The 13,768-nt window shown below is 43.0% G+C and overlaps 1 protein-coding gene and 1 long non-coding RNA gene across 5 annotated transcripts in view; one reads left to right on the top strand and one right to left on the bottom strand.

Annotated features, from left to right (window-relative positions):
- Positions 1 to 13,768, bottom strand: part of LOC142194681 (uncharacterized) — a 431,520-nt gene that overhangs the window by 27,881 nt on the left and 389,871 nt on the right. The gene's annotated exons all lie outside the window — the stretch shown is intronic.
- CUX1 (cut like homeobox 1) overlaps positions 11,015 to 13,768 on the top strand; it is a 277,415-nt gene continuing 274,661 nt past the window's right edge. For 2 of the 4 annotated variants that reach the window (XM_075263946.1, XM_075263945.1), the window contains exon 1: positions 11,015 to 11,201. In XM_075263946.1, coding sequence (XP_075120047.1) covers positions 11,139 to 11,201 — 63 coding nt within the window. In that variant the 5' untranslated portion in view covers positions 11,015 to 11,138. The remainder of the gene's footprint in view (positions 11,202 to 13,768) is intronic. The other 2 variants (XM_075263947.1, XM_075263948.1) reach the window with 2 other exon arrangements.

Genomic DNA, 13,768 nt, shown 5'->3' with positions numbered 1-13,768 from the left:
CAGTCACCGTGACAAAGAAAACATAATCACAGATTTATGATGGTAAATTACATGAAACTGTAATACATTATAGTAACTATCTCATCAATAATACATGTCATATAGCGGCAATGCATTCAGCTTTACTCATTTTTCTTTTACAAAACTCTGGGAATTATGCTTATGTTGGCTACCTTATAATTTCTAATACTAATAATAAATGACCTATTATTTGCAAAGCTGTGGTAATGTGAAAGTGGAACATTAACCCCTGTGCTCCTAAAAATAGTAAGATTTATAATATGATAATGTGTATATGTGGGGCTGGCGAGGAATACAAAATGTAATTGAAGTCATACATGAAAAAAACAATATTTAAAGAGGACCTTTCACCATCTGGGGCACATGCGGTGTAATACACGGCTAGAAATCCGACAGTGTACTGAATTCAGCGCACTATCGGCTTTCACGATCTGTGCCCCCGGTGAAGAGCTATTGATGCTGGTACCATAGCTCTTCACTGTCAGATAGGCGTTTCTGTCAGTCAGTCATTGCTTACCACCCAGCAATGACGCTAAGCGGTGAGGAACGCCCCCCCAGTATTCGTCTATGGATGAGTACTATTAGGAGGGGTGGGAGGCGTTCCTCACCGCTCTCACAGTACAGCGCTATAGACGGTACTATGAGGAAGGGCGTTTCTGACTGACTGTCAGGAACGCCCTTCTGACAAGTGAAGAGCTACAGTACCGGCACCGATAACCCTTCATCAGGGGCACAGATCGGCACACTGTCGGCTTTCTAGCAGTGTATAAAACCGCATGTACCCCAGATGGTGAAAGGTCCTCTTTAATAACATTGAATGTTGTATTCCTCTAAATTAACAAAACACAAAAGACATGGCCAGAGAGTTGACCCAACCCTGCATGTTACATCTCTAATAGATGGGGTTAGGGGAACAATCATACATACCCTACCAAAGTGCCTCACAGAATTTAAGGAAAGCAATCCAGTACACACAAACATTAAACCAGAGGTACTTAGAATGAAAACACCATTTTAGAAAATAAAAGATGATAAACTTTATTAATACTTTTAAAATACCACAAGACAAGACAATACAGCTGTGTAAGTGGCCATTTTTTTTGTGGCCACGGGCATGCGCAGTCTGCTCTGCCCAAGGCCTAGAAGTTTGAACCCTGCTCTGGAAGAAGACATGCAGAGAGGCTGTTCCTGAGGAAGATGGAGGCGGCACTGGAGATTTCTCTTGAGGCATTGGGGACGCCCTCAGTGCTGTATGAGAACTCATTTGCATACAGACGAAAACTGGGATTTCCACTGAACAGCGGTGCGGAGAAGACATCTAAAGGTAGGAGACGAATAGCCTTTCTTAAGGCTATTCCTATGTGTGATCAAGAAAAAATGTGATTTTAATGATAGAATCCTTTTAAGTAATGCCCCAACAACATTCACTAAAGTGCTGTTCCTCGTGGTATAGGACCAGAAATCAGTGTATCATGAACAAGCTTCTAGTTAACAAGTTAGTATAAGTATGCATACCCATATTACAGATGTAAGACACAGGCCCAGGTGCACACCACCGGTACACCCCAACGCACGTTTCGGGAACCTTTGACGGCAGTTTTTTCCAATTATAATGGGTTCCATTGGCCATCCATTTTAGAGTCCATCATTTTGATAGAAAAAAAAGTCCTGCGCACAGCTGTTTATGCCAAAATCTGAGATGGAGATTCCTAACTGAATCTCTGATACAAATATAGGCATAGCCTAAAGCCAGTTGCACATGACCATGTGCTAACCAGCTGCTGTGAAAGAACGACAGGGGCGACACATGGATGTCATCCGTGTGTTGCCTGTGCTTCTTTGATCCCTTTTAGAGATGAGTGAGTACATTCGATCAAATACCTCCACCGCATAGTTCTTCGTATAAAAAAGCGCCAGGGAAGGTGGGACGGGCAGTAAAAATTTGATGCCCCTCCCACCTTCCCTGGCGCTTTTTTACACCAAGAACAATGCGACTGAGGTATTGGATCGAATATACTAACTCATCTCTAATCCCTTTCATTTAATAAATAGGAGCCGTGGAAGCAGGGCCGCAAAATCGGACAGAAATAAGACCTGTTCCATATTTTGCGGCCCGGACTGTCGGCCCACACACTTGACCGTGTAATTCATGGACATGTGTAGGGGCCCATAAAAATGAATGGGTCAGTGTGCTGTCTGGGAAAACCTGGATAGCACACTGACCACTCATACAGTTGTGTGCAAGGGGCTAAGACAACTCTTTTGCTGTTTACAATCAATGCTGCTGATATATTCATAAATGTGATTCATAATATCATCATTTTCATTTATTATAGTTTTTCAATGTGACTGTAAACAATGTGGGATGTCTCTGACCTTTAGATATGTCTCCCTCACTGAACCTTGTCATAAAAATCTAGAATTAAGTGATACCCTGGATGTCTTGTATTGTGCAAGAACAGAGTGCATGTCCAATACAGACAACAATTTTAAGGGTTGGTGACTACTGTTATAATAGGTCCTATAGGTACTATGAGAACTTATCAAGTCAATTTAGGATTGCTGACTATTTCTAGTAGATGATTTATAGCACTAAATTACCCTTACTGCTTAGCTGCCATTGTAAATACAAAGACATTTTCTTGAGTTCCCTCCCTGCAAGCAATTCACTGCTTAGTCCAAAGTGTTCTCAACTACTTAGAATATCAGATGTCCTTATTGCTCAGGGTTTCATATTGTACTGTATTGCTGCTGTGTTAGTTACAGTGTACTCTGCTCTATACTGCGTTTTTTCTCTAGTATTGAGGAGTCACATTATTTGGGCATCATTTGAACATTGTAAACCTTTACTAAAATAAAGACATACAGAACTACGCATACGTGTTACTTTAGAAACTGTCATTATAAGATACTGTTTCCATGTTTTGAGAACACACACCCCATAATAGAACATGACATATATGGATTACCAGTACCTCCCCAGTTTTGCGTGGACTCTTGTACCATAGAGCCTAAATGAGCTACTCTGTAGTGCAACTTATATGGTGGCAGTATGTTCCTCTAAAAACTGCTGCAGTAATACACCCAATTGTTGTTTTTTGCTGTGTCAGACTTGATGGAATGAGTGTAGGTCTTCCAACCTAAACCATTGGTGAGATCTGCAGCTATATTGACATGCCCACCCATGTATAATGGACTCCATATTTCACCCCACACAGTATTAGGGTCTCTTATGGCCCCACAGTAAAACAGCCACTTATCTCCCACATCATGGTCTCTTATGTCTTCCTTATACCCCATTATAATGGCCCCTTATGTGTATCTCCCAACACTTCCAATGTTTTGCAGAGCCCCGGGAAGCAAACAGTAAGGGGAGCAGCACGCCACTGTGTTTAAAGAAGATCTTTCATGGATTTGGGCACATGCGATGTTATATACCGCTGGAAAGCCGACAGTGCGTTGAATTCAGTGCACTGTTGGCTTTCCCGATCTGTGCCCCGGGTGAAGAGCTATCGGTACCAGTACCGTAGCTCCTCACAGTCAGAAGGGCGTTTCTGACACTCTGTCAGGAACGTCCTTCTGAACAGCAGCACCTATAACACCGCATGTGCCCAAATCCATGAAAGGTCCTCTTTAACCCGTGAAACATGGTCTGTGCGTCACCCAGATTTATCAGCTTGAACTTTGTGCTGGGAGCGGGACTCCGAGCATCCCAGTTATCTAGCATGTTAGGAGTCCTTGCCTCCCAGCGACATACTATCCCGTACTGTAATTGGTATAGGACAGTATATCGCTGGGAGGCAGGGACTCCTAGCATCATAGATAACTGTACTACTAGGAGTCCCGCTCCTAGCATGAAGTTCAAACCGGTAAATGTAGGTGAAACACAGTCGTGTGCTGCTCCCCTAATTCTGAGAAGCTAAAAGTAGTGAGTGAATAAGAAATCTGGACTTACTGCTCTCTCCTGTAAACTGTGCAATGAGGGTATCCATCTATATTGATGGAGATGTTCATTGTAGAAACTAAGTGGGCCCCAAAGCCTGCCGTGCACTGCTAAGTGATGTTGCTAGCCCTGCTCCAAGAGAAGTGGATTTTAGTGGATTGTGCATGTTATGTTAGCCCTTTTTATAGAAAATAGTGAACCCTTTAGGCTGAACACCATTGTTAAAACAAGCATATTTACAAACCATAATAGTATTTATCATCCAGTGGTGGATACAGACAGTGCATGTTATTCCATATCTTATCATAAAGCACCACCCATATCATTCTTTAACATATATTGCCAGTTGTTAGCCATGGAATTCAACAGATTAGGCATTTATATATAGGTAGGAAGCTGCTACAGTGGCTCACAAACTTTCGGAGGCCCTGTATAGCTGCACAGGTTTGCACAAATGGCAAGTCCACCCCTATGTGCAGTAAGCATTAAGAACTCTTTCCTCCTGATATGAAAAAAGTACTTTTCTTCATCTTCATCCATCAGAACATTTGTCAATAAAATGTATTTATATCATGGAATAAATAAAATTAGGACTGAATAAAATGATAAAAACAAGATAAGTCCCCTGACTGATTAGTCTATGCAGCATGTGACTAGCAGAGAATTCTTTACTGACTGACAGCCGCTTGTCCCTCTCTAGTCTACTGAACAAAGATACAGAACTGGACAAGAGACAGCTATGGTTGACTTGAACCATTCGTCCAATTATGTTCTCTGGTTTCTTAGCGCCCTAAAGGTAGACTATGTATTAAATATGTATGAACATGCTAATTATTTACCAGTAATTGGATTTTCCTAAAGCCAAGACAGCACCCAGAGAGAGAGAGAGGATCCGCCCCCCAGGGACAGGAAACCTATGGTACGAAAAGGACAATGCTGTCATGGGCTCTGGAAAATCCAATTACAGGTACGTAATTATCGTTTTTCTCATCACCCACGACAGCACTCAGAGAGAATAAAATAGGAGAATTAGGGAGGGACCACTGCCAAACTTTCCTACCAAATGAGAGAACAGCAGAAGCCCCAATGTCCAATCTATAGTGGCAAAAAAAGGGTAGAAGGTGAAGACCAAGCTGCTGTACAGATATATTTTATGGAAGCGACAGCTCTCCAAGCCCAGGAAGTGGCCACCGCCCTTGTTGAACGCGCCTCAGCCGTATCGGGGAAATGTTCCATACTACCTGGACACTCTCTGAACAGTCTATCCTGGATCTTGCCACAATAAGAAAGTTGTCTAGATATGGCGCAAACAGAACATCCTTTTCTCTTATGTGTGCCCCCATTTCTGTCACAGTTTTGGTAAAATTCTTTGGGGTCATGGAGATATTAAAGGGTAGTGCCTGATACTACCGTGTTTCCCCGAAATTAAGGCATGGTTTTTTTTTGTTTTTTTTTGTTGAATTGCCTAATATAAGGCACCCCCGAAAATAAGGCAATCCCAAACATTACAGCCGGCTGAACACTGCGATGTGCTCCGTGTGCACAGGTATGCCGGCTACTGCCTTTGCTGTTGTAGCCACTGTCCCTGCTGCTGTAGGATGAGCTGGGAGATGCCGCTGTGCATATGCTGCGGGGAGTTCACTCTCCCAGCTCATCTAAGAGGCAGAGGCAGCAGCGGGCTTTCCTGTGCACACGGAGCACAGCATCCAGCTGGCTGCTGTGTCAGTGAAGTGAGGATCACTAAGCCCCGCCCACCACTGCCAGGACGAACAGCAGCACCAGCTCTGCTACGAAGATGGGAAAGGTAAGGATACCTTCCCTACCTACAAGCGGCAGTCATACCGGCGCTCCACTAAGGAAGTGCCAGCATGACTGCCGTTTGTCATAAGACTTTCCCCGAAAATAAGACAGGTCCTATATTTAGGACAGCAATTTAATATAAGACACTTATTTTCGGGGAAACACGGTAATAGTGCCAAACTCCCCTCCTGATCTCTGCTACTATGCGCAAGAACTTTTGGTGACCTGAAAAAATTGGAACATGGTAATGTGTTTTTTAGGACTATATCCACCATCCAAGGGTTAAAGGGATCCTATCATACAAACACATTTTTTTCTTAGTAACACGTAGGAATAGCCTTAAGAAAGGCTATTTGTCTCCTCCTACCTTTCGTTGTCTTCTCTGCGCCATTCCATAGGAATCCAGGATCTTGTCGGTATGCAAATTAGTTCTCTCGCAGCACTGGGGGCGGCCCCAGCGCTCAAACAGAACGGGGGGCGTCCCCAATGCTCCCAGAAAACTCTCTCCAGTGCCGCCTCCATATTCTTCAGAAACGTCCTCTTCTTCCGGCTGTGGCTTGTAATTTCTAGGTCTCGGGCCTTGGGCAGAGCAGACTGCGCATGCCCACAGGCCACGAGAAAATGGCCGCTTGCACAGTATTGCATTATTACCCTTAATCATACCACATCTGATTTTGACTTCTTTTATTGTTTTGTGCACCAAAAGTGACTATATTTATGAGTGAATGGTTCATGTTTATACCCCCATGGATGACTTATTAGCGGCATCCAAGGGAGTTTAGTGGCTGTTTCTCCATAATTGCACCTTTACCAGGGTATTGAAGACGGAAACCTGTCATGCTGAGTCCGGCTGTGAGAGTTTTATGCGCTCTGTGGCAAAACCCTTTTTTAAAAAAAACGGACACAGAGTACTGCATGTCCGACTCTGTGTACGGTTTTAAAAAAATGGTTTCGCCGCAGAGCGCATAAAATGCTCACCGGCGCACACGGCCAGAGACTTTTCAAGCCCATTCAAATGAATGGGCTTGAAACATGCCGGCAGGTTTCCGTCTCCTGCCCGTTTTGTGGAGGAAACGGAAACCTGCAGAACGGAGTACGGGCGCAGATGTGAACGAGCCCTTACGCTTAGTTGACCCTGCGTTTTCTAGTCTCTTACATCTATGACGCAGCCCTCATAGGCTTGTTAGTCTGGGACTAGATCATAATAGTGGGTCAAAAGCTTGTATGTGTTATCACTATATATATGTTTTTTAACTAGTCTTAATAAAATTTGGATTTTTATCTCACTATTTAATGCCATAAACCAATTTTGTATTTACATAGACCAGTTTATTATTCAGAAGCAAAGTCCTACATGACCAACTTTGATAATTTCAGGAGTTGGTGAAACTATTAAAAAAATATCCATTTTGATTTTTTTCCCCATAGGACATACAAGTGTGTCACTTTTCCATCATATAAAAAGCAAACAAAGAGAGACGGACTATTTTATTTTTTAAACACTGACTATATAAACAGATAGTAAGTTATATTACTACAAATTCAATGTTACTATGACCACATGGATCTGACAGAGAACAGCGGTGGGTGACTGAAGAATCCAGACGAGGCTGCATGAAACGGCCACGGTTTAGTTCAGGCAACATGTGGTTTTATTTAAACCTGGTGCAATTCTGCAATGCCCAATTTCAGCAGCACTGTTATTACAGGTAAAACATGTTAAAACCATGTAAAGAAAAATTCACACACATTATAAAACCGTGTGGAACAGTTGTAAAACCGCATGCTGCTTTGGGTTTGAAGGTGCACATCTGTTCAGAAAAATGTTTCACCCTTAGAATAAAACATGATCAAACTGTAAGGCTACCTACACATCTGCAACTATTATTTCTATCTTTAATCATTTTAATCTAGTTTCAAACAAAAATAACCTCATTGCATGTGACACACATCATGTCCATCACCGGACAGACACACTGAATAAAATGTGGTCTAAAAGGTTTTCATCAAGATGTCAGTCGTTCCCAGACAAAACTTTGCAGTGTGCTTGTCTAGCACTTAAGACAGAATCTGTGATGAAACTTCCAAAACAGATGTGAACGCAGCCTTATATGCACGCTCTTCTAATATTTTAGCTCACTTGTATAGCCCCATCACATTCCACAGTGCTTTATAGATATTGTCAGTCACTGTCCCAAGTAGGGCTCACAATCACACAAGTTCCCTATCAGTATGTCTTTGGAGTGTGGGAGGAAATCGGAGTACCCGGAGGAAACAACATACAAACCTTGCAGATTCCAGGACTCCAGCACTGCACAGCAGCAATGCTCCTACTGTACTTCTATTTAAAGAGGACCTGTCATCACTTGGGGCACATGCGGTTTTATATACCGCTAGAAAGCCGACAGTGTGCTGAATTCAGAGCACTGTCGGCTTTCACAATTTGTGCCCCAGGTTAATATTTATCGGTGTCGGTCCCATAGCTCTTCACCATCAGAAGGGCGTTCCTGACAGTCAGTCAGGGACGCCCTTCCTCAGAGCAGTGTCTATAGCACTGTACTGTGAACGCTTCCTCCCTCTCCTCCTGTCTGGAACGCCCTTCTGATGGTGATGAGCTACGGTACCGACACCGATAACTCTTAACCTGGGGCACAGATCGTGAAAGCTGGCAGAGTGCTGAATTCAGCGCACTGTCGGCTTTCTAGTGGTATATTAAACCGCATGTGCCCCAAGTGATGAAAGGTCCTCTTTAATTTTCACAGGTTTTCTGTGCTTTTGCACTACAATTTTTATTTCTATTTTTAAAATCAAAATACATGATAGCCATGCTGTTATTTTTCAATACAAAATAATGAATAATTGCACACATTACAATAGATTTAATAAAGGGGTTGCCAATCACAAAATGAATTTTCATACAGAAATGAGATAGACCATCAGTATGTCATATGTGGCCATGCGACACCCAGACCAGGCAGTTGATAGAGAGCATGTGCAGCTGGTCCTATTCATGTAATGAGAGCAGGCATCAGCCCCGTCCACTATATATCAGGTTAAAGGGGCTCTATCATTAGATTTTAGGGTTTTGAGCTAAAGATATGCCTGAATAGCACTTAAAAAGGCTATTCAGGTGCTGTTAGTCGTTTTTAAAAAGACCCCTCTGTGAAATTTCAATACAAACCGTCAGGAAGGACAACGCTGGAGGCAGCGAATAAGAAGAAGGAGTTTTGCAGAACAAGCAAGATGACGCTGGGGAGTGCACGCAACGACTGATTTGCATATCCATTTCAAAGATAATTAATAAAAACAGGGGGTCTTTTTAAAAACGACTAGCAGCACCTGAAAAGCCTTTTTAAAGGTTATTCAGGCATATCCTTATCTCAAAACCCTAAAATCTAATGATAGAGCCCCTTTAGTAAATTTCCCCTAAGGGAGCCTTCACACAGAGTAAACGCGTGTGTATTTCTGCAAAATACAGGTGCGTTCACACAATGTAAAATGGAGCGCAAGCTGGCACGTCTACACGTGTCAGCATTTTGCACGCTCAAAAAGATCCCATTGATTTCAATGGGAGTAACGAGCGTATACGCTGCGTTATTTTGCGCCTGTAATTTTGCAGCCGCAAAATTATGGGCGCAAAATAACACGGCGTATATGCTCGTTACTCCCATTGAAATCAATGGGATCTTTTTGAGCACGCAAACTCTGACACGCCGTATACATGCCATATCACGCTCCATTTTACATCATGTGAATGCACCCTACGTATGTAAAAATAAGAATCCCATTGACTTCAATGACATTTTACAGGCATATTTTTACACATGTAAAAAATATCATTGAAGTCAATGGGAGTCTTATTTTTACACGTGTATTTTGCAATAATACACGCGCGTTTACTCCGTGTAAAAGGCTCCCCTAATTGTGTTCTTTTCATGTTTGTTTGTTTTTTAACATTTCTACCCCCGTTTCTATAGATTTCATTATATGGGAAACACACAATAAAAATACAAAACATTCAAAAGTGGGGAAATATTTGTTTTCTTTAAAAAAACAAAACAAAAACAAAACTGTTGGAATATAACAAGTGTACAAGAAGTCTTCCAGTGTAACTGCAGTAGACTGTTATACTGTCCATATGCCTGGGACCTACTTGTACATATGATACACATGAATGTATACTGTATATCTGTGAAACATACTGAAGAACTTTGCTATGTGTATTAGCAATCAAAGCTACACAAATACACACCTAATACTTTATTAAATCCATAGAATAAATGTAAATTGTTCTAATATGTCATATATAAAGAATGTAAATGACACCAAATAAATCTATATCCTCGGTATTGCACACATACTACCTCAGCTGGGTCTCGAACCCGTGTCCTTGTGCTTACAACAGCCCCCGCCTTGCGCGCCACGCCCCGCCCCTCTCCGGCTGCCCTACTGCCCCCGTCTGACAGGAGCGGGCGCTGACAACAGTCGTGCAGTGAGGCACAAATGAAGCCATTTGCTCGGTGTGTGTGTTGCCCCGTCCGGCCCTTCCCCCTCGCCCCCATGGCGCTCTGCCCCTCACTGCCCTCACCTCAGCTGCTCTTAGAATTAGCAAGTATAATACGAGTCAGGTTATTACATGGCGGTGCGTTATATTCCGATAGTCCCGGCGCCCGCGACCTAGACATATGTGACGTATGTTAATAGAGCGTGCCCGACCGTGTAATAATGTGTTCACCTCACAGTGCCACTTTCCCATTGTAACGTCTGATACGCACACACCTTATATAACTATATAGTATATATACATATAGGATAATATATCCCACTGTGTACCTGACACTAGTAAGAAAGTCCCAATCAATAACCTGTACGGTACAGCGATGTATACGGGAGGTAAAGTGCCGCCGTGTGAGTGTCCGATATGTGCGGGGTATGAGGTGATGTCATGACCAGGGTATAAATACACTTTTATATCGTGACATGCAAAAGCTAAAAATATTCGGGCGCTAAAAAGTAGTTTCCGTGTGGAAAAGCGGCAGCCTGCTAGGGGCAACCCAGCGGGAGATATGCCGAGGAGTGTGGGCCGGCCGTGCCGGGACTTCTAGTAGTGACAGGGGGCCGCCTAGTGAGCGAGCAGCAGGCGGGAGAGATGGAAGCCAGTTCCTCCGTTAAAATGGGCGGTTTGTTCGACAAGCGAAGCCGGGGAGGCCCCGCTCCATGCCGGCAGAGGGAAAGGGGGAGGGTGGGTGTGGAAGTCCGCTCCGTGTTTTGCTCTTGCTCCCTCCCTCCTTTCCTTTCCCCCTCCTCCGCCGCTTGCTCCTGAACTCCAGCCCCCTCTCTATCAGCCTCTCACTCCGTCTCAATATGTCTCAAGATGGCGGCCAATGCGGGATCGATGTTTCAATATTGGAAGCGCTTTGATTTACAGCAGCTGCAGGTCAGCTCCGTTTTCTTCCTTCCTCTCCTCCGCCACCCTCTCCCGCTCCTTCCCCGCCTTCTATCTGTCCGCTCCGCTCCCCTGTGCACCGTCCCCGAGCAGGGCAAAACCGCCGCTTTTCTAGCCGCTCTCATTGATAACGTTTTATCAGAAATTGATCCTCTTTGTTCAATTCATCGATCAGCCAAGATGGCGCCGGCTCTGTGGCGCCGCTCTTCTCCTCTTCCTGCTCCCTCTCCCGTGTCTGCCTGTGCCCGCACCGGGATACCGCTGCCCGGTTTCCAGCCTTTAATTCTCTTGCATCTTGTTTCAGCTTCTTCAAGTTTATTTTTTTTATTGGACTTTTTTTTTCGCTTCTTTTATTGAACTTGCCTCCTCCGCTGGTTGTTGTGCATGATGATGCTGGTGGCGCTGTGGTGCCAGGCTGCGCTGCTCCCCCCTCCTCTCTCCATACACACAGACACACAGCTCCTTCCCTCCTCATTCCTCCTGCTCTCACTAATCCTCTCCCTTCATGGCCAAACTTTTTATTTTTTTTTATTAAATACATCAAATCTTTTCATTCATCTCTACCATTTTTCACGGCTTCTTGTTGGGTTGCCTCCCTGTATCTTTCTCTGGGGGGTTTTGCATCGTCTGGACCTGAGAGAACGTTACATTTGAAGATGTTTGTCAAAATGTATTTTCTGTATTGTTTTGTGGCTTTTTTTGGGGGGAGGAGGTGAATGTTGTATTTGTGGGGTGCTAGGTCTTTCGGGTGAGGTAAAAGTTTCAAGGAATTGCTTTTGGTGGAGGTATATTGGGCGACTGTATTATTTTGGGGGATTTACCTCGCGTGATGTAGTTTTATTCCTATGAATTGGTTCTATTTACCTCTTCAGAAATTGCTTGTGATAGACGTACGTGGGCCGATTGTATTACATTTTAGACGAGGGGGAAAAAAAATTGGAATTGACTCTCCCACGATTCTGTGGTAATTTTTGTTAATATTATTGATGCCATTCTCCCCTTCCCCATTGTTTTTGTAGTTGTTCTTAAAGCCTTCATTCTTTAGGGCGATTTACCTCAGATTTGCCCTCTGTAGGGTTATACTGGATGTAGCATGCAGCAGACTTTTTTTTTTTTTTTTAACTCTTTTGCTGTGCTGACATTTCCTCACCGTTTCTGCCCCGTGGGCTTCTTTTTAGGTGTAAGGTAAACTTCAAAAGCGAAAACGTTCGCAAAATAACATGTAACACCTCTGGGATGTTTTGCTTTCTTATTGATTCGGTTGCTTTTATAAACTGGGTTAGTTAGATTTGCATACTTTACCAAGAACAACATCCTTCCAGTCCCGCTGTAGACGGCTATGTGGATATAATATATACAGAAATATACGCTTTGTATCAGTTTCTAAAAATAGTCTTTATTACACCCCTTTTACCTTGTGCTGTTTGTGATGGTGTTGTGATGAATTAATGTGGCCATTTTGTACCTTGGTGAGAGATCTGATATTGGGTCTTTTCTATAACGCCAGCATATTCTGCCGCGTTGTACAGAATTTCGTGCGTCTGTGCCTGTCTGGGTTTACACTGTAAATTCCAGATTAACCTATCAGTATGTTTTATGTGCAGAATCTACTTGTGCTTTGGGTTTGTAGTTTAGTGCTGTGTCAATACTGTAAAGGCTTTCATGGAGGTGGAGTATGTACATATGCGGTGACCCAATTTACACCACTCACGGTCCTGTGAGATCTTGGTGTAGCCAATGCTTCAAGTGGCTAGCCAGGAATGAAACCTACAGCATGGCCTACAATGTCATTTTTCTGATGGCCTTGAAAACCCTTTCATGGCTCTTCTGCTTCATTTGTTTTCCCAGTTCCTCACAGTGCCCTGAGATTTATTTATTGCAAGAAATTGTATTTTACATAAAATTAATTAAGACAAGACTATACTTTTTTTCTTCCTTTTGAGCTGAGCACGTTTTGCATAGATTTGCATGCAATTACAATGCTTCAAAAAGGTCTGTCTATAAGACTTTCATGTGCCTGGAGAGTGCGGATCTGGTGGTGAAGATTTTAGCAAGGACTGAAAGTTGTGTATTTGTATATTTCCCTGCTTAATGTGCCTGTCAGTAAGCGTATAAAAGGCTCAGTCTCAAAGTAGAGATCTTTGCTATGGAGTCATGGTGAAGATCAATAGACATTCTCATGAACTTACAGGGGGCAGTAAAAATATTCTTGATTGCCTGTATAGATTTTCGTGCCTCTAAAGCCTCCCGTATTGAACAACATAGCAGCTTTTAGAAGCACCGGCTGTTTGCTTGTTCTGATATTGTCTCTGTGTGTATGTATACTTGTGATGAAAATAAAATATTGAAACTCCATGTAGTTGACTTACACAAATGTATGCTTTTGAGGTATAGAGGCTGTGACTTGAAGTTTAAGTATAATTCAAGGGATTGTTTGGCTACACACTAAATAAAATTGCTATTGTACCATGGCCTGGTAGATTCCTTTTCCTTAGTAACAAAGAGGAGCCAGCATAAATTATGCATTCTTTAAATTGCAGATTATTTCTGCTGTGATG

The sequence above is a fragment of the Leptodactylus fuscus genome, chromosome 2 (genome assembly GCF_031893055.1).
Source record: "Leptodactylus fuscus isolate aLepFus1 chromosome 2, aLepFus1.hap2, whole genome shotgun sequence".
Lineage (NCBI taxonomy): Eukaryota > Metazoa > Chordata > Amphibia > Anura > Leptodactylidae > Leptodactylus > Leptodactylus fuscus.
Note: the sequence above shows the minus strand (reverse complement) of the source record. Positions and strands in the feature narration are given on the sequence as shown.